General features: G+C 54.3%; 1 protein-coding gene and 1 long non-coding RNA gene across 3 annotated transcripts in view; one reads left to right on the top strand and one right to left on the bottom strand.

Moving 5' to 3' along the window:
• MAPK8IP2 (mitogen-activated protein kinase 8 interacting protein 2) overlaps nt 1-16952 on the top strand; it is a 174757-nt gene extending 157805 nt beyond the window's left edge. For both annotated transcript variants that reach the window (XM_075599235.1, XM_075599236.1), the window contains one exon: nt 11244-16952. In XM_075599235.1, the coding sequence (XP_075455350.1) occupies nt 11244-11316 (73 nt within the window). In that variant the 3' untranslated portion in view covers nt 11317-16952. The remainder of the gene's footprint in view (nt 1-11243) is intronic.
• Nucleotides 1-21684, bottom strand: part of LOC142494784 (uncharacterized) — a 130015-nt gene that overhangs the window by 102103 nt on the left and 6228 nt on the right. Inside the window, exon 3 of the long non-coding RNA XR_012801583.1 lies at nt 18455-19009. This is a non-coding gene — a long non-coding RNA (uncharacterized LOC142494784). The remainder of the gene's footprint in view (nt 1-18454; nt 19010-21684) is intronic.

Consider the following 21684-nt stretch of genomic DNA (forward strand, 5'->3'; position numbering starts at 1 on the left):
GGATTGACCCCGTGGTCTTGGTACACGTTGGCACCAATGACAAAGTTAGAGAAAGATGGAGGGTCCTAAAAAACGATTACAGGGATCTTGGCCAAAAGCTTAAGGCAAGGACTTCCAAGGTAGTATTTTCTGAAATACTACCAGTGCCATGCGCTACCGCAGGGAGACAGTCAGAGATCAGGGAGGTTAATGCATGGCTAAGAAAGTGGTGTAGGAAGGAGGGGTTTGGGTTTTTAGAGCACTGGGACTCCTTTTCTGAGAGGTGCCATCTATATTCTAGGGACGGATTGCACCTCAATGAAGAGGGATCTTCTGTGCTAGGGGGGAGAATGCTAAAAAGGTTGGAGGAGATTTTAAACTAGGATGGAGGGGGGAGGGGAATGAAACAGATAATGAACTAAATGGAATAGATGAGGATACAATGTGGTATGGAGGTAGAATGGGGGCAAGTACGGGTTTGACAAGCAGTGAGACACCCATAGTAAATACAGATAATACTAGAAAACTTCTAAAGATTAAACCAAGTGGGAGCAGAAAGGAAGGAGCAGATAAGATAATAGTACAGGCTGAAAAAACCTTAAATGCATGCTTTCTAATGCAAGAAGCCTGACAGATAAAATGGGGGAGCTTGAATTAATAGCTGCAAGGGAGCAGTATGATATCATAGGCATTACTGAAACATGGTGGGGTGAAACTCATGACTGGACAGTTAATTTAGAGGGTTATTCTCTTTTTCGGAAGGATCGAACAAATAGAAGGGGAGGTGGAGTATGTTTATATGTTAAACCAGATCTAAAACCTATTATAAGGGATGATATTTATGAAGGGAATTATGAAAATGTAGAGACTGTGTGGATAGAAGTTAGCAGTGGAGGTAAAAGTATTAAGAAAATGTTTGTGGGAATATGCTATAAACCACCAAATATCTGTGAGATTGAGGAAGCTAAAATACTTTTGCAAATGGAGAAGGCATCAAAACTGGGTCATGTTTGCATAATGGGGGATTTTAATTATCCAGACAGACTGGGGCAATGAGATTAGCGTTACAACAAAAGGGAACAGGTTTTTGGGGGTGCTTAAAGACAATTATATGACCCAAATTATTGAGGAACCAACCAGGAGAGGGGCAGTTCTGGATTTGGTCATATCAAACAATGTAGAAGTAATAACAAATATTCAAGTCCTGGAACATTTGGGTAACAGTGATCATAACATGGTCTCATTTGAAATAAATGATCAAAAAACAGATTATTTGGGTTCAACAAAGACCTTAAACTTTAGAAAGGCAGATTTTAATAAACTGAAGTCTAATCTAGTAGTAATACAATGGGGTGATGTTTTTGCAGGGAAAAATGTAGAAGATAAATGGGCAGTCTTTAAAACATTGTTAGAAAAGCACACTTATCAGTGTATACCCTTGGGTAATAAGTATAAAATAAATAAGTAAAAACCAATGTGGCTAAATAAACAGGTAGGGGAGGAAATGGACAAGAAGAGGAAGGCGTTTAGATTCTTTAAGTCAGAAGGGACGGAGACATCGTATCAGAATTATAAGGACTGTAACAAAAATTGCAAAAGGGCAATTAAATTAGCAAAAATGGATAATGAAAAAAGGATTGCAATAGAAAGTAAGGTCAACCCTAAAAAGTTCTTTAAGTACCTTAATAATAAAAAGATTAGAAAAGAAAATATAGGACCCTTTCAGTGTGAGATGGGTAGGAAGATTATTGGAGATAAGGATAAAGCTGAGGTATTAAACAAATTCTTTGCCTCTGTGTTTACCAGGGAGAAATCAATTTCAATAGTAGCGCCGCAGGAGGAAGCCACAACCTCCATATTAATGCACAATTGGTTAACTGAGGAAGAAGTTCATAAGCGACTTGAAAAAATTAAAATAAACAAGGCACCTGGCCCCGATGGCATACATCCAAAGAGTTCAAGGAGTTAAGCTCAGTAATAGCCAAACTATTATATTTATTATTCAAGGACTCCATTTCCACAGGCTCAGTACCACAAGATTGGCGTAAAGCAAATGTGGTGCCTATATTTTAAAAGGGAGCTAGATCACAACCGGGAAATTATAGACCTGTAAGCCTGACTTCAATAGTAGGGAAACTACTTGAAGGTTTAATACGGGATAATATTCAGGAATACCTAATGGGAAACAAAATTATTAGTAATAGTCAGCATGGATTTATGAAGGATAGATCTTGCCAAACTAACCTTATTTGTTTCTTTGAGGAGGTAAGTAGGAATTTAGACCATGGTAATGCAGTTGATGTGGTCTACTTAGATTTTGCAAAGGCTTTTGATATGGTTTCACACAAGAGGTTGGTGTACAAAATAAAGAAAAGACATTATGGAACTAGAGAGAATGCAGAGAAAAGCCACCAAATTAATAAAGGGGATGGACAATCTAATTTATGAGGAGAGGCTAGCTAAATTAGATTTATTTACATTAGAAAAGAGGCGTCTAAGAGGGGATATGATAACTATATACAAATATATTCGGGGGACAATACAAGGAGCTTTCAAAAGAACTATTCATCCCACGGGCAGTACAAAGGACTCGGGCCATCCCTTAAGGTTGGAGGAAAGGAAATTTCACCAGCAACAAAGGAAAGGGTTCTTTACAGTAAGGGCAGTTACAATGTGGAATTCATTACCCATGGAGACTGTAATGGCAGATACAATAGATTTGTTCAAAAAAAAAGGTTGGACATCTTTTTAGATGGGAAAGGTATACAGGGATATACCAAATAAGTATACATGGGAAGGATGTTGATCCAGGGATTAATCCGATTGCCAATTCTTGGAGTCAGGAAGGAATTTATTTTTCCCCTTAATGGGGTTTTTTATTTGCCTTCCTCTGGATCAATAAGTAAGTATAGATACAGTATAGGATAAAGTATCTACACGGCACAGGGGGACACAGTGACACGGCACAGTGGGACACGGTGACACGGCACAGGGGGACACGCTGACTTGGCACAGGGGGACATGGTGACACGGCACAGGGGGACATGGTGACACGGCACAGGGGGACACAGGGGGACACGGTGACATGGCACAGGGGGGCACAGGGGGACACAGTGACATGGCACAGTGTGACACAGCGACACGGCACAGGGTGACACGGCACAGGGTGACACGGCACAGGGTGACATAGCGACACGGCACAGGGGGACACAGCGACACGGCACAGGGGGACACAGCGACACGGCACAGGGGGACACAGTGACACGGCACAGGGGGGCACAGTGACACGGCACAGGGGGGCACAGTGACATGGCACAGGGGGACACGGTGACACGGCACAGGGGGGCACAGTGACACGGCACAGGGGGACACAGTGACACGGCACAGGGGGACACAGTGACACGGCACAGGGGGACAAAGTGACACGGCACAGGGTGACACAGCGACACGGCACAGGGGGACATAGCGACACGGCACAGGGGGACACAGTGACACGGCACAGGGGGACACAGTGACACGGCACAGGGGGACACAGTGACACGGCACAGGGGGACACAGTGACACGGCACAGGGTGACACAGCAACACAGCACAGGGTGACACAGTGAAACGGCACAGGGGGACACAGTGACACGGCACAGGGGGACACAGTGACATGGCACAGGGGGACACGGTGACACGGCACAGGGGGACACGGTGACACGGCACAGGGGGAAACGCTGACACGGCACAGGGGGACACAGGGGGACACAGTGACACGGCACAGGGGGACACAGGGGGACACGCTGACATGGCACAGGGGGTCAGAGGGGTACACGCTGACATGGCACAGGGGGACACAGGGGGACACGGTGACATGGCACAGGGGGACACAGTGGGACACGGTGACATGGCACAGGGGGACACAGGGGGACACGGTGACACGGCACAGGGGGACACGGTGACACGGCATAGGGGGACACAGGGTGACACAGCGACACAGCACAGGGGGACACAGGGGGACACAGTGACACGGTACAGGGGGACACGGTGACACGGCACAGGGGGGCACAGTGACACGGTACAGTGGGACACAGTGACACGGCACACTGGGACACAGTGACACGGCACAGGGGGACACGCTGACACGGCACAGGGGGACATGGTGACACGGCACAGGGGGACACAGGGGGACACGGTGACATGGCACAGGGGGGCACAGGGGGACACAGTGACACGGCACAGGGTGACACAGCGACACGGCACAGGGTGACACGGCACAGGGTGACATAGCGACACGGCACAGGGGGACACAGTGACACGGCACAGGGGGACACAGGGGGACACAGTGACACAGCACAGGGGGACACAGTGACACAGCACAGGGGGACACAGGGGGACACGGTGACACGGCACAGGGGGACACAGGGGGACACGGTGACACGGCACAGGGGGACACGGTGACACGGCACATGGGGACACGGTGACACGGCACAGGGGGACACAGTGACACGGCACAGGGTGACACAGCGACACGGCACAGGGTGACACAGTGACACGGCACAGGGGGACATGGTGACACGGCACAGGGGGACACAGTGACACGGCACAGGATGACACAGCGACACGGCACAGGGGGGCACAGTGACACGGCACAGGGGGGCACAGCGACACGGCACAGAGGGACACGGTGACACGGCACAGGGGGACACAGTGACACAGCACAGGGGGACACGGTGACACGGCACAGGGGGGCACGGTGACACGGCACAGGGGGGCACAGTGACACGGCACAGGGTGACACAGCGACATGGCACAGGGGGACATAGTGACACGGCACAGGGGGACACAGTGACACGGCACAGGGGGACACAGTGATACGGCACAGGGGGACACAATGACACGGCACAGGGTGACAAAGCAACACAGCACAGGGGGACACAGCAACACAGCACAGGGTGACACAGTGAAACGGCACAGGGGGACACAGTGACATGGCACAGGGGGACACAGTGACACGGCACAGGGTGACACAGCAACACAGCACAGGGTGACAAAGCAACACAGCACAGGGGGACACAGTGACACGGCACAGGGGGGCACAGTGACATGGCACAGGGGGACACGGTGACACGGCACAGGGTGACCCGGTGACACGGCACAGGGGGGCACAGTGACATGGCACAGGGTGACACAGCGACACGGCACAGGGGGACACAGCGACACGGCACAGGGGGACACTGTGACACGGCACAGGCGGACACAGTGACACGGCACAGGGGGACACAGTGACACGGCACAGGGGGACACAGCGACACGGCACAGGGGGACATAGTGACACGGCACAGGGGGACACAGTGACACGGCACAGGGGGACACAGTGACACGGCACAGGGGGACACAGTGACACGGCACAGGGGGACACAGCGACACGGCACAGGGGGACACAGCGACACGGCACAGAGGGACACAGTGACACGGCACAGGGGGACACAGTGACACGGCACAGGGGGAACAGTGACACGGCACAGGGGGACACAGTGACATGGCACAGGGGGACACAGTGACACAGCACAGGGGGACACAGGGGGACACAGTGACACAGCACAGGGGGACACAGTGACACGGCACAGGGGGACACAGTGACACGGCACAGGGGGACACAGCGACACGGCACAGAGGGACACAGGGGGACACAGTGACACAGCACAGGGGGACACAGTGACATGGCACTGGGGGACACAGGGGGACACAGTGACACAGCACAGGGGACACAGTGACACGGCACAGGGGGACACAGCGACACGGCACAGAGGGACACAGGGGGACATAGTGACACAGCACAGGGGGACACAGTGACATGGCACTGGGGGACACAGGGGGACACAGTGACACAGCACAGGAGGACACAGTGACACGGCACAGGGGGACACAGTGACACGGCACAAAGGGACACGGTGACACGGCACAGGGGGACACGGTGACACGGCACAGGGGGACACGGTGACACGGCACAGGGGGACACGGTGACACGGCACTGGGGGACACAGTGACACGGCACAGGGGGACACGGTGACACGGCACAGGGGGACACAGTGACACGGCACTGGGGGACACGGTGACACGGCACAGGGGGACACGGTGACACGGCACAGGGTGACACGGTGACACGGCACAGGGCGACACAGCGACACGGCACAGGGGGACACAGCGACACGGCACAGGGGGGGACAGTGACACGGCACAGGGGGACACGGTGACACGGCACAGGGGGAGACGGTGCCACGGCACAGGGGGGCACAGCGACACGGCACAGGGGGACACAGTGACATGGCACAGGGGGACACAGTGACATGGCACAGGGGGACACAGTGACATGGCACAGGGGGACACAGTGACATGGCACAGGGGGACACGGTGACACGGCACAGGGGGACACGGTGACATGGCACAGGGGGACACGGTGACACAGCACAGGGGGACATAGTGACACGGCACAGGGGGACACAGTGACACGGCACAGGGGGACACAGGGGGACACAGGGGGACACAGGGGGACACAGCACATGGGGGACACGGTGACACGACACAGTGACACGGCACAGGGGGGCACAGCGACACTGCACAGGGGGGCACAGCGACACGGCACAGGGGGACACAGCGACACGGCACAGGGGGACACAGCGACACGGCACAGGGGGACACAGTGACATGGCACAGGGGGACACAGTGACACGGCACAGGGGGACACAGTGGGACACGGTGACACGGCATAAGGGGGACACGGTGACACAGCACAGGGGGACATAGTGACACAGCACAGGGGGACACAGCGACACAGCACAGGGGGACACAGGGGGACACAGTGACACAGCACAGGGTGACACAGCGACACGGCACAGGGGGACACAGTGACACAGCACAGGGGGACACAGTGACACAGCACAGGGGGACACAGTGACACGGCACAGGGGGACACAGTGACACGGCACAGGGGGACACAGTGACACGGCACAGGGGGACACAGTGACACGGCACAGGGGGACACAGCGACACGGCACAGGGGGACACAGTGACACGGCACAGGGGGACACAGGGGGATACAGTGACACAGCACAGGGGGACACAGTGACACAGCACAGGGGGACACAGTGACACGGCACAGGGGGGCACAGTGACACGGCACAGGGGGACACAGTGACACGGCACAGAGGGACACAGGGGATCGCAGTGACACAGCACAGGGGGACACAGTGACATGGCACTGGGGGACACAGGGGGACACAGTGACACGGCACAGGGGGACACAGCGACACGGCACAGAGGGACACAGGGGGACACAGTGACACAGCACAGGGGGACACAGTGACACGGCACAGGGGGACACAGCGACACGGCACAGAGGGACACAGGGGGACACAGTGACACAGCACAGGGGGACACAGTGACACGGCACAGAGGGACACAGTGACACGGCACAGTGGGACACGGTGACACGGCACAGGGGGACATGGTGACACGGCACTGGGGGACACGGTTACACGGCACAGGGGGACACGGTGACACGGCACAGGGTGACACAGCGACACGGCACAGGGGGACACAGCGACACGGCACAGAGGGACACAGCGACACGGCACAGGGGGACACAGCAACACGGCACAGGGGGACACAGCAACACGGCACAGGGGGACACAGCGACACGGCACAGGGGGACACAGCGACACGGCACAGGGGGACACAGTGACACGGCACAGGGGGACACAGTGACACGGCACAGGGGGACACAGTGACACGGCACAGGGGGACACAGTGACACGGCACAGGGGGACACGGTGACATGGCACAGGGGGACACAGGGGGACACAGGGGGACACAGCACATGGGGGACACGGTGACACGGCACAGGGGGACACAGTGACACGGCACAGGGGGACATAGTTACATGGCACAGGGGGACACAGTGACACGGCACAGGGGGACACAGTGACACGGCACAGGGGGACACAGTGACACGGCACAGGGGGACACAGTGACACGGCACAGGGGGACACAGTGACACGGCACAGGGGGACACAGTGACACGGCACAGGGGGACACAGTGACATGGCACAGGGGGACACAGTGACATGGCACAGGGGGGCACAGGGGGGCACAGGGGGACACAGTGACACGGCACAGGGGGACACAGGGGGACACAGGGGGACACAGGGGGACACAGCACATGGGGGACACGGTGACACGGCACAGGGGGACACAGTGACACGGCACAGGGGGACACAGTGACACGGCACAGGGGGACACAGCGACACGGCACAGGGGGACACAGGGGGACACAGTGACACAGCAAAGGGGGACACAGTGACATGGCACTGGGGGACACAGGGGGATACAGTGACACAGCACAGGGGGACACAGTGACACGGCACAGGGAGACACAGCGACACGGCACAGAGGGACACAGGGGGACACAGTGACAGCACAGGGGGACACAGTGACATGGCACAGGGGGACACAGTGACACGGCACAGGGGGACACAGTGACACGGCACAGAGGGACACGGTGACACGGCACAGGGGGACACGGTGACACGGCACAGGGGGACACGGTGACACGGCACAGGGGGACACGGTGACACGGCACAGGGGGACACTGTGACACGGCACAGGGGGACACTGTGACATGGCACAGGGGGACACGTGACACGGCACAGGGTGACACGGCGACACGGCACAGGGGGACACGGCGACACGGCACAGGGGGACACAGTGACACGGCACAGGGGGACACAGCGACACGGCACATGGGGACACAGTGACACGGCACAGGGGGACACAGTGACACGGCACAGGGGACACAGTGACACGGCACAGGGTGACACAGCGACACGGCACAGGGGGACACAGCGACACGGCACAGGGGGACACAGCGACACGGCACAGGGGGACACAGTGACACGGCACAGGGGGACACGGTGACACGGCACAGGGGGACACGGTGACACGGCACAGGGGGACACAGTGACACGGCACAGGGGGACACAGTGACACGGCACAGAGGGACACAGCGACACGGCACAGGGGGACACAGGGGGACACAGCGACACGGCACAGGGGGACACAGTGATACGGCACAGGGGGACACAGTGACACGGCACAGGGGGACACAGTGACACGGCACAGGGGGACACAGTGACACAGCACAGGGTGACACAGTGACATGGCACAGGGGGACACAGTGACACAGCACAGGGGGACACAGTGACACGGCACAGGGGGACACGGTGACACGGCACAGGGGGACACAGTGACACGGCACAGGGGGGCACAGGGGGGCACAGTGACACGGCACAGGGGGACACAGTGACACAGCACATGGGGGACACGGTGACACGGCACAGGGGGACACAGTGACACGGCACAGGGGGACACAGTGACACGGCACAGGGGGACACAGTGACACGGCACAGGGGGACACAGTGACACGGCACAGGGGGACACAGTGACACGGCACAGGGGGACACAGTGACACGGCACAGGGGGACACAGTGACACGGCACAGGGGGACACAGTGACACAGCACAGGGGGACACAGTGACACGGCACAGGGGGACACGGTGACACGGCACAGGGGGACACGGTGACACGGCACAGGGGGACACGGTGACACAGCACAGGGGGGCACAGTGACACGGCACAGGGGGACACAGTGACACGGCACAGGGGGACATGGTGACACGGCACAGGGGGACATGGTGACACAGCACAGGGGGGCACAGTGACACGGCACAGGGGGACACGGCACAGGGGGGGCACAGTGACACAGCACAGGGGGGCACAGTGACACAGCACAGGGGGACACAGTGACACAGCACAGGGGGACACAGTGACAGAGCACAGGGGGACACAGTGACACAGCACAGGGGGACACAGTGACACGGCACAGGGGGACACGGTGACACGGCACAGGAGGACAAGGTGACACGGCACAGGGGGACACGGTGACACGGCACAGGGGGACACGGTGACACGGCACAGGGGGACACGGTGACACAGCACAGGGGGACACAGTGACACAGCACGGGGACACGGTGACACGGCACAGGGGGGCACGGTGACACGGCACAGGGGAGCACAGTGACACAGCACAGGGCGACACAGTGACACGGCACAGGGGGGCACAGTGACACGGCACAGGGGGACACAGTGACACGGCACAGGGGGACACAGTGACACGGCACAGGGGGACACAGTGACACGGCACAGGGGGACACAGTGACACGGCACAGGGGGACACAGTGACACGGCACAGGGGGACACGGTGACACAGCACAGGGGGACACGGTGACACGGCACGGGGGAACACAGTGACACGGCACGGGGGGGACACGTGACACGGCACAGAGTGACACAGTGACACGGCACAGGGTGACACGGCACAGGGGGACACGGTGACACGGCACAGAGTGACACGGTGACACGGCACAGGGGGACACAGTGTCACGGCACAGGGGGGTACAGTGACACGGCACAGGGGGACAAGGTGACACGGCACAGGGGGACACAGTGACACGGCACGGGGGAGACACAGTGACACGGCACAGGGACATGTGACACGGCACAAAGTGACACGGTGACACGGCACAGGGGGACACGGCACAGGGGGACACGGTGACACGGCACAGAGTGACACGGTGACACGGCACAGGGGGACATGGCACAGGGGGGTACAGTGACACGGCACAGGGGGACAAGGTGACACGGCACAGGGGGACACGGTGACATGGCACAGGGGGACACGGCACAGGGGGGTACAGTGACACGGCACAGGGGGACAAGGTGACATGGCACAGGGGGACAGGGGGACACGGCACAGGGGGACACGGCACAGGGGGGTACAGTGACACGGCACAGGGGGACAAGGTGACACGGCACAGGGGGACACGGCACAGGGGGGGTACAGTGACACGGCACAGGGGGACAAGGTGACATGGCACAGGGGGGTACAGTGACACGGCACAGGGGGACAAGGTGACATGGCACAGGGGGACACGATGACACGGCACAGGGTGACACGGCACAGGGTGACACGATGACACGGCACAGGGTGACACGTGACACGGCACAGGGTGACACGATGACACGGCACAGGGTGACACGTGACACGGCACAGGGTGACACGGCACAGGGTGACACGATGACACGGCACAGGGTGACACGTGACACGGCACAGGGTGACACGATGACACGGCACAGGGTGACACGTGTCTCTCTCTCTCTTCTCAGACGAGCATTCCAGGAATTCTACCAGGAGCACGTGGAGTTCAGCTGCCCCACGGAGGATATCTACCTGGAGTAACACGGGGCTATACACGCACACAGGGGGGCCGGGGGCATATATACCGGGGGCGGGGGCTTCACAACGTCATCTTCACTCAGCCAGGACCCTGGGGGCTGTGAGTCTGCATGACCCCTCACCTCTGAACTCTGGCCTCAAACCCTGACCTCCCCACCCACAAAATCCAAACCTAGCCTAGGATTCATATAATTTCAATGGTAGAGACCTGCAGAGCATCTCACACTAACCCCTTCCCTGCTGCAGAGCATCTCACACTAACCCCTTCCCTGCCACAGAGCATCTCACAGTAACCCCTTACCTCCTGCAGAGCTTCTCACTGTAACCCCTTCCCTCCCGCAGAGCATCTCACAGTAACCCCTTACCTCCCGCAGAGCATCTCACACTAACCCCTTCCCTGCCGCAGAGCATCTCACACTAACCCCTTCCCTGCCGCAGAGCATCTCACACTAACCCCTCCCCTGCCACAGAGCATCTCACACTAACCCCTTCCCTTCTGCAGAGCATCTCACACTAACCCCTTCCCTCCCGCAGAGCATCTCACACTAACCCCTTCCCTACCGCAGAGCATCTCACACTAACCACTTCCCTCCCGCAGAGCATCACACACTAACCCCTTCCCTCCTGCAGAGCATCTCACACTAACCCCTTCCCTGCCACAGAGCATCTCACAGTAACCCCTTACCTCCTGCAGAGCATCTCACACTAACCCCTTCCCTGCCACAGAGCATCTCACAGTAACCCCTTACCTCCTGCAGAGCATCTCACACTAACCCCTTCCCTCCCACAGAGCATCTCACACTAACCCCTTCCCTCCCGCAGAGCATCTCACAGTAACCCCTTCCATCCCGCAGAGCATCTCACACTAACCCCTTCCCTGCCACAGAGCATCTCACACTAACCCCTTCCCTCCTGCAGAGCATCTCACAGTAACCCCTTATCTCCTGCAGAGCTTCTCACTGTAACCCCTTCCCTTCCGCAGAGCATCTCACAGTAACCCCTTACCTCCTGCAGAGCTTCTCACTGTAACCCCTTCCCTCCCGCAGAGCATCTCACAGTAACCCCTTCCCTCCCGCAGAACATCTCACAGTAACCCCTTACCTCCCGCAGAGCATCTCACACTAACCCCTTCCCTGCCACAGAGCATCTCACACTAACCCCTTCCCTGCTGCAGAGCATCTCACAGAAACCTCTTCCCTCCCACAGAGCATCTCACACTAACCCCTTCCCTACTGCAGAGCATCTCACAGAAACCTCTTCCCTCCCACAGAGCATCTCACACTAACCCCTTCCCTCCGGCAGAGCATCTCACACTAACCCTTTCCCTACCGCAGAGCATCTCACACTAACCCCTTCCCTGCCACAGAGCATCTCACACTAACCCCTTCCCTGCCACAGAGCATCTCACACTAACCCCTTCCCTGCCACAGAGCATCTCACACTAACCCCTTCCCTTCCGCAGAGCATCTCACACTAACCCCTTCCCTGTTGCAGAGCATCTCACACTAACCCCTTCCCTTCCGCAGAGCATCTCACACTAACCCCTTCCCTTCCGCAGAGCATCTCACACTAACCCCTTCCCTGCCGCAGAGCATCTCACACTAGCCCCTTCCCTGCTGCAGAGCATCTCACAGAAACCTCTTCCCTCCCGCAGAGCATCTCACACTAACCCCTTCCCTCCCGCAGAGCATCACACACTAACCCCTTCCCTCCTGCAGAGCATCTCACATTAACCCCTTCCCTCCCGCAGAGCATCTCACACTAACCCCTTCCCTTCCGCAGAACATCTCACACTAACCCCTTCCTTACCGCAGAGCATCTCACACTAACCCCTTCCCTGCCGCAGAGCATCTCACACTAACCCCTTCCCTGCCGCAGAGCATCTCACACTAACCCCTTTCCTCCCGCAGAGCATCTCACACTAACCCCTTCCCTCCCGCAGAGCATCTCACAGTAACCCCTTCCCTGCCACAGAGCATCTCACACTAACCCCTTCCCTCCCGCAGAGCATCTCACACTAACCCCTTCCCTGCCGCAGAGCATCTCACAGAAACCTCTTCCCTCCCGCAGAGCATCTCACAGAAACCTCTTCCCTCCCGCAGAGCATCTCACACTAACCCCTTTCCTGCCGCAGAGCATCTCACACTAACCCCTTCCCTGCCACAGAGCATCTCACACTAACCCCTTCCCTCCTGCAGAGCATCTCACACTAACCCCTTCCCTCCCGCAGAACATCTCACACTAACCCCTTCCCTACCGCAGAGCATCTCACAGTAACCCCTTCCCTTCTGCAGAGCATCTCACACCAACCCCTTCCCTCCCGCAGAGCATCTGACACTAACCCCTTCCCTCCCGCAGAGCATCTCACACTAACCCCTTCCTTTCTGCAGAGCATCTCACACTAACCCCTTCCCTGCCACAGAGCATCTCACACTAACCCCTTCCCTTCTGCAGAGCATCTCACACTAACCCCTTCCCTGCCGCAGAGCATCTCACACTAACCCCTTCCCTGCCACAGAGCCTCACACTAACCCCTTCCCTACCGCAGAGCATCTCACACTAACCCCTTCCCTGCCACAGAGCATCTCACACTAACCCCTCTCCTCCCGCAGAGCATCTCACACTAACCCCTTCCCTGCCGCAGAGCATCTCACACTAACCCCTCCCCTGCCACAGAGCATCTCACACTAACCCCTTCCCTTCTGCAGAGCATCTCACACTAACCCCTTCCCTCCCGCAGAGCATCTCACACTAACCCCTTCCCTACCGCAGAGCATCTCACACTAACCCCTTCCCTCCCGCAGAGCATCACACACTAACCCCTTCCCTCCTGCAGAGTATCTCACACTAACCCCTTCCCTGCCACAGAGCATCTCACACTAACCCCTTCCCTTCCGCAGAGCATCTCACACTAACCCCTTCCCTCCCACAGAGCATCTCACACTAACCCCTTTCCTGCCGCAGAGCATCTCACAGAAACCCCATCCCTCCCGCAGAGCATCTCACACTAACCCCTTTCCTCCCGCAGAGCATCTCACAGAAACCCCATCCCTCCCGCAGAGCATCTCACACTAACCCCTTCCCTCCCGCAGAGCATCTCACACTAACCCCTTCCCTCCCGCAGAGCATCTCACACTAACCCCTTCCCTGCCGCAGAGCATCTCACAGAAACCTCTTCCCTCCCGCAGAGCATCTCACACTAACCCCTTCCCTGCCACAGAGCATCTCACACTAACCCCTTCCCTCCCGCAGAGCATCTCACACTAACCCCTTCCCTCCCACAGAGCATCTCACACTAATCCCATCCCTCCCGCAGAGCATCTCACAGTAACCCCTTATCTCCTGCAGAGCTTCTCACTGTAACCCCTTCCCTCCCGCAGAGCATCTCACAGTAACCCCTTCCCTCCCGCAGAACATCTCACACTAACCCCATCCCTCCCGCAGAGCATCTCACAGTAACCCCTTATCTCCTGCAGAGCTTCTCACTGTAACCCCTTCCCTCCCACAGAGCATCTCACACTAACCCCTTCCCTGCCACAGAGCATCTCATAGTAACCCCTTATCTCCTGCAGAGCATCTCACAGAAACCCCTTATCTCCTGCAGAGCATCTCACAGAAACCCCTTCCCTCCCGCAGAGCATCTCACAGAAACCCCTTCTCTGCCACAGAGCATCTCACACTAACCCCTTCCCTGCCACAGAGCATCTCACAGAAACCCCTTCCCTCCCACAGAGCATCTCACAGAAACCCCTTCCCTCCCGCAGAGCATCTGACACTAACCCCTTCCCTCCCGCAGAGCATCTCACACCAACCCCTTCCCCCCGCAGAGCATCTCACTAACCCCTTTCCTCCCGCAGAGCATCTCACACTAACCCCTTCCCTCCCGCAGAGCATCTCACACTAACCCCTTCCCTCCCGCAGAGCATCTCACACTAACCCCTTCCCTGCCACAGAGCATCTCACACTAACCCCTTCCCTCCCGCAGAGCATCTCACACTAACCCCTTCCCTCCCGCAGAGCATCTCACACTAACCCCTTCCCTCCCACAGAGCATCTCACAGTAACCCCTTCCCTGCCACAGAGCATCTCACACTAACCCCTTCCCTGCCACAGAGCATCTCACACTAACCCCTTCCCTCCCGCAGAGCATCTCACAGTAACCCCTTCCCTGCCACAGAGCATCGCTCTTCTAATGATGCCCATAGATCTTGTATTTAACCCATTATTACTAGTTATATACCAATAACACTCTTACACAGGCAGCCCTGCAGCTCATTGCTCCATTAACCACTTCTTGCTGGGGACGTGTGTCTGTGCCAGGTCTGCCGTTCCCAGACATTACTCTATGGGAAGAGGAACCAGCCACTGCAGGCATATCGAAATGTCACCTGTGTATTATACAGGGAGTAATAGGAGGAGTAACAGGGAGCAGGGGCATGAGGAGTTATAGAGGACACACCTGTGTATTATACAGGGAGTAATAGGAGGAGTAATAGGGAGCAGGGGCATGAGGAGTTATAGAGGACACACCTGTGTATTATACAGGGAGTAACAGGGAGCAGGGGTATGAGGCGTTATAGAGGACACACCTGTGTATTATACAGGGAGTAACAGGGAGCAGGGGTATGAGGCGTTATAGAGGACACACCTGTGTATTATACAGGGAGTAACAGGGAGCAGGGGTATGAGGCGTTATAGAGGACACACCTGTGTATTATACAGGGAGTAACAGGGAGCAGGGGTATGAGGCGTTATAGAGGACACACCTGTGTATTATACAGGGAGTAACAGGGAGCAGGGGCATGAGGAGTTATAGAGGACTCACCTGTGTATTATACAGGGAGTAATATGAAGTTACAGAGAACTCACCTGTGTATTATACAGGTAGTAATATGAAGTTACAGAGAACTCACCTGCGTATTATACAGGGAGTAATAGTAGTTATAGAGGACTCACCTGTGTATTATACAGGGAATAATATGAAGTTACAGAGAACTCACCTGCGTATTATACAGGGAGTAATAGGAGGAGTAACAGAGAGCAGGGGTATGAGTAGTTACAGAGGACACACCTGTGTATTATACACGGAGTAATAGGAAGTTACAGAGGACACACCTGTGTATTATATGGGGAGTAATAGGAGGAGTAACAGAGAGCAGGGGCATGAGGAGTTACAGAGGACACACCTGTGTATTATACAGGGAGTAACAGAGAGCAGGGGTATGAGGAGTTACAGAGGACACACCTGTGTATTATACACGGAGTAATAGGGAGCAGGGGTATGAGGAGTTATAGAGGACACACCTGTGTATTATACAGGGAGTAATAGGAAGTTACAGAGGACACACCTGTGTATTATACGGGGAGTAATATGACGTTATAGAGGACTCACCTGTGTATTATACAGGGAGTAATAGGAAGTTACAGAGGACACACCTGTGTGTTATACAGGGAGTAATAGGAAGTTATAGAGGACACACCTGTGTATTACACAGGGAGTAATAGGAAGTTACAGAGGACACACCTGTGTATTACACACGGAGTAATAGGAAGTTAGAGCGCATATTATGAGGTATAACACGTTTTGAATCATGTCATTTTCTTTGCTCTTTATGCATTAAATAAAAGTCTCCAACTTCTGTGTCATGTATCAGATAAAGGGTTAATTTGTGTGTGTGTGTGTACCTGCCTGTGTGTGTACCTGCCTGTGTGCATACTGTATGTATGTGTACCTGCCTGCGTGTATATGTACCTGCCTGTGTGTATACTGCGTGTATGTGTACCTGCCTGTGTGTATACTGCGTGTCTGTGTACCTGCCTGTGTGTATACTGCCTGTATGTGTACCTGCCTGTGTGTATATCGCGTGTATATGTACCTGCCTGTGTGTATACTGCGTGTATGTGTACCTGCCTGTGTGTATACTGCGTGTATATGTACCTGCCTGCGTGTATATCGCGTGTATATGTACCTGCCTGTGTGTATACTGCCTGTATATGTACCTGCCTGTGTGTATATCGCGTGTATATGTACCTGCCTGTGTGTATATCGCGTGTATATGTACCTGCCTGTGTGTATACTGCCTGTATATGTACCTGCCTGTGTGTATATCGCGTGTATATGTACCTGCCTGTGTGTATACTGCGTGTATGTGTACCTGCCTGTGTGTATACTGCCTGTATATGTACCTGCCTGTGTGTATACTGCGTGTATGTGTACCTGCCTGTGTGTATACTGCGTGTATGTGTACCTGCCTGTGTGTATACTGCGTGTATATGTACCTGCCTGTGTGTATACTGCGTGTATATGTACCTGCCTGTGTGTATACTGCGTGTATGTGTACCTGCCTGTGTGTACAGTATACTGCCTGTATATGTACCTGCCTGTGTGTATACTGCGTGTCTGTGTACCTGCCTGTGTGTATACTGCCTGTATATGTACCTGCCTGTGTGTATATCGCGTGTATATGTACCTGCCTGTGTGTATACTGTGTGTATGTGTACCTGCCTGTGTGTATACTGCGTGTATATGTACCTGCCTGCGTGTATATCGCGTGTATATGTACCTGCCTGTGTGTATACTGCCTGTATATGTACCTGCCTGTGTGTATATCGCGTGTATATGTACCTGCCTGTGTGTATACTGCCTGTATATGTACCTGCCTGTGTGTATATCGCGTGTATATGTACCTGCCTGTGTGTATACTGCGTGTATGTGTACCTGCCTGTGTGTATACTGCGTGTATATGTACCTGCCTGTGTGTATACTGCCTTTATGTGTACCTGCCTGTGTGTATACTGCCTGTATATGTACCTGCCTGTGTGTATACTGCGTGTATGTGTACCTTGAAGGGGTGAAGATCATCGGGAAGCGCAAAACCATGTAAAACAGAAGAAAATTCCTGATGGTGCAGTATTGTGATTATTGTGTGAATAAATATCAAGGTGCAGTGTGCTAAATACTCACAAGTATAGTGTGAGTATTGTTCCCATAAAGGTATCTTTATGTGACAGCCCGTCGGACCGTCAGACAGGTGAGTGGAGTGGTAAGTGCTGGAGACCTTAAACGAATAACATAAGAACGGACATAGTGCGGACTGTATAAAAATCTCTTTAAAAGTTAGTGTATATATAATGCACTCACATGGTATAAAAAGAGTATAAGCGTTTAGATCACACAGGTCGGATCTCAGCAAAGTAACAGCTGTTCTCTCAGTCCCCCCTCCGCCTCGGCGGGCGTGCGTGTCACCGGTGCGTCTCACCCAAACCGGAAACCGGAAGTGACGTCATCTGCTCTGGGGGACTCCGATCCTGTGGGAGTCTTCACTCGTCAGCCTCACTCTACGCGTTTCTCCGTATTGCGGTTTCTTCAGGAGTGTTATCTGACAGGTTCTAAGAGGATTATATACACTGCGCTAGAGTCCCATTGGTTGAAAATTAAATATGGTAATCACAATGCGTAATTGTAAAAGAGACTTGATTGGTTTACATACAATAGTTTTAAGACTCACATCAGACATATGTGGGTCTTCCAAAAAATGATTTTAATTCAAATAAAATGATCTTTAAAACTTAGTAACATACATAGATAATATAAAATATAATTAAAATAAATTAACTATTACAACACGATATATGGTTAACCCCTAAATAGAATAGGCTAATCAGACATCTCTAGAGATACAATAATGCAGCGAATCTAGTGAAGAAAAGAAAAGGCACGTTAGAATCATTCACAAGAAGGGTGTATGTGTACCTGCCTGTGTGTATACTGCGTGTATGTGTACCTGCCTGTGTGTATACTGCGTGTATGTGTACCTGCCTGTGTGTATACTGCGTGTCTGTGTACCTGCCTGTGTGTATACTGCGTGTCTGTGTACCTGCCTGTGTGTATACTGCGTGTATGTGTACCTGCCTGTGTGTATACTGCGTGTCTGTGTACCTGCCTGTGTGTATACTGCGTGTCTGTGTACCTGCCTGTGTGTATACTGCGTGTCTGTGTACCTGCCTGTGTGAATAGTGCGTGTATGTGTACCTGCCTGTGTGTATACTGCGTGTATGTGTACCTGCCTGTGTGTATACTGCGTGTATGTGTACCTGCCTGTGTGCATACTGCGTGTATGTGTACCTGCCTGTGTGAATAGTGCGTGTATGTGTACCTGCCTGTGTGTATACTGCGTGTATGTGTACCTGCCTGTGTGTATACTGCGTGTATGTGTACCTGCCTGTGTGTATACTGCGTGTCTGTGTACCTGCCTGTGTGTATACTGCGTGTCTGTGTACCTGCCTGTGTGTATACTGCGTGTCTGTGTACCTGCCTGTGTGTATACTGCGTGTATGTGTACCTACCTGTGTGTATACTGCGTGTCTGTGTACCTGCCTGTGTGTATACGGCGTGTCTGTGTACCTGCCTGTGTGTATACTGCGTGTCTGTGTACCTGCCTGTGTGTATACTGCGTGTCTGTGTACCTGCCTGTGTGCATACTGCGTGTCTGTGTACCTGCCTGTGTGTATACTGCGTGTCTGTGTACCTGCATGTGTGTATACTGTGTATCTGTGTACCTGCCTGTGTGTATACTGCGTGTCTGTGTACCTGCATGTGTGTATACTGCGTATCTGTGTACCTGCCTGTGTGTATACTGCGTATCTGTGTACCTGCCTGTGTGTATACTGCGTGTCTGTGTACCTGCCTGTGTGTATACTGCGTGTCTGTGTACCTGCATGTGTGTATACTGCGTATCTGTGTACCTGCCTGTGTGTATACTGCGTATCTGTGTACCTGCCTGTGTGTATACTGCGTGTATATGTACCTGCCTGTGTGTATACTGCATGTCTGTGTACCTGCCTGTGTGTATACTGCGTATGTGTGTATACTGCATGTCTGTGTACCTGCCTGTGTGTATACTGCGTGTATATGTACCTGCCTGTGTGTATACTGCATGTCTGTGTACCTGCCTGTGTGTATACTGCGTGTATATGTACCTGCCTGTGTGTATACTGCATGTCTGTGTACCTGCCTGTGTGTATACTGCGTGTCTGTGTACCTGCCTGTGTGTATACTGCGTGTATGTGTACCTGCCTGTGTGTATACTGCGTGTCTGTGTACCTGCCTGTGTGTATACTGCGTGTATGTGTACCTGCCTGTGTGAATAGTGCGTGTCTGTGTACCTGCCTGTGTGTATACTGCGTGTATGTGTACCTGCCTGTGTGAATAGTGCGTGTCTGTGTACCTGCCTGTGTGTATACTGCATGTATATGTACCTGCCTGTGTGTATACTGCGTGTATGTGTACCTGCCTGTGTGCATACTGCATGTCTGTGTACCTGCCTGTGTGTATACTGCGTGTCTGTGTACCTGCATGTGTGTATACTGCGTATCTGTGTACCTGCCTGTGTGTATACTGCGTGTCTGTGTACCTGCATGTGTGTATACTGCGTATCTGTGTACCTGCCTGTGTGTATACTGCGTATCTGTGTACCTGCCTGTGTGTATACTGCGTGTCTGTGTACCTGCCTGTGTGTATACTGCGTGTCTGTGTACCTGCATGTGTGTATACTGCGTATCTGTGTACCTGCCTGTGTGTATACTGCGTATCTGTGTACCTGCCTGTGTGTATACTGCGTGTCTGTGTACCTGCCTGTGTGTATACTGCGTATCTGTGTACCTGCCTGTGTGTATACTGCGTGTCTGTGTACCTGCCTGTGTGTATACTGCATGTCTGTGTACCTGCCTGTGTGTATACTGCGTATCTGTGTACCTGCCTGTGTGTATACTGCGTGTATATGTACCTGCCTGTGTGTATACTGCATGTCTGTGTACCTGCCTGTGTGTATACTGCGTGTATATGTACCTGCCTGTGTGTATACTGCATGTCTGTGTACCTGCCTGTGTGTATACTGCGTGTATATGTACCTGCCTGTGTGTATACTGCATGTCTGTGTACCTGCCTGTGTGTATACTGCGTGTCTGTGTACCTGCCTGTGTGTATACTGCGTGTATGTGTACCTGCCTGTGTGTATACTGCGTGTCTGTGTACCTGCCTGTGTGTATACTGCGTGTATGTGTACCTGCCTGTGTGAATAGTGCGTGTCTGTGTACCTGCCTGTGTGTATACTGCGTGTATGTGTACCTGCCTGTGTGAATAGTGCGTGTCTGTGTACCTGCCTGTGTGTATACTGCGTGTATATGTACCTGCCTGTGTGTATACTGCGTGTATATGTACCTGCCTGTGTGTATACTGCGTGTATGTGTACCTGCCTGTGTGTACAGTATACTGCCTGTATATGTACCTGCCTGTGTGTATACTGCGTGTCTGTGTACCTGCCTGTGTGTATACTGCCTGTATATGTACCTGCCTGTGTGTATATCGCGTGT

The sequence above is a fragment of the Ascaphus truei genome, chromosome 5, assembly GCF_040206685.1.
Source record: "Ascaphus truei isolate aAscTru1 chromosome 5, aAscTru1.hap1, whole genome shotgun sequence".
NCBI lineage: Eukaryota > Metazoa > Chordata > Amphibia > Anura > Ascaphidae > Ascaphus > Ascaphus truei.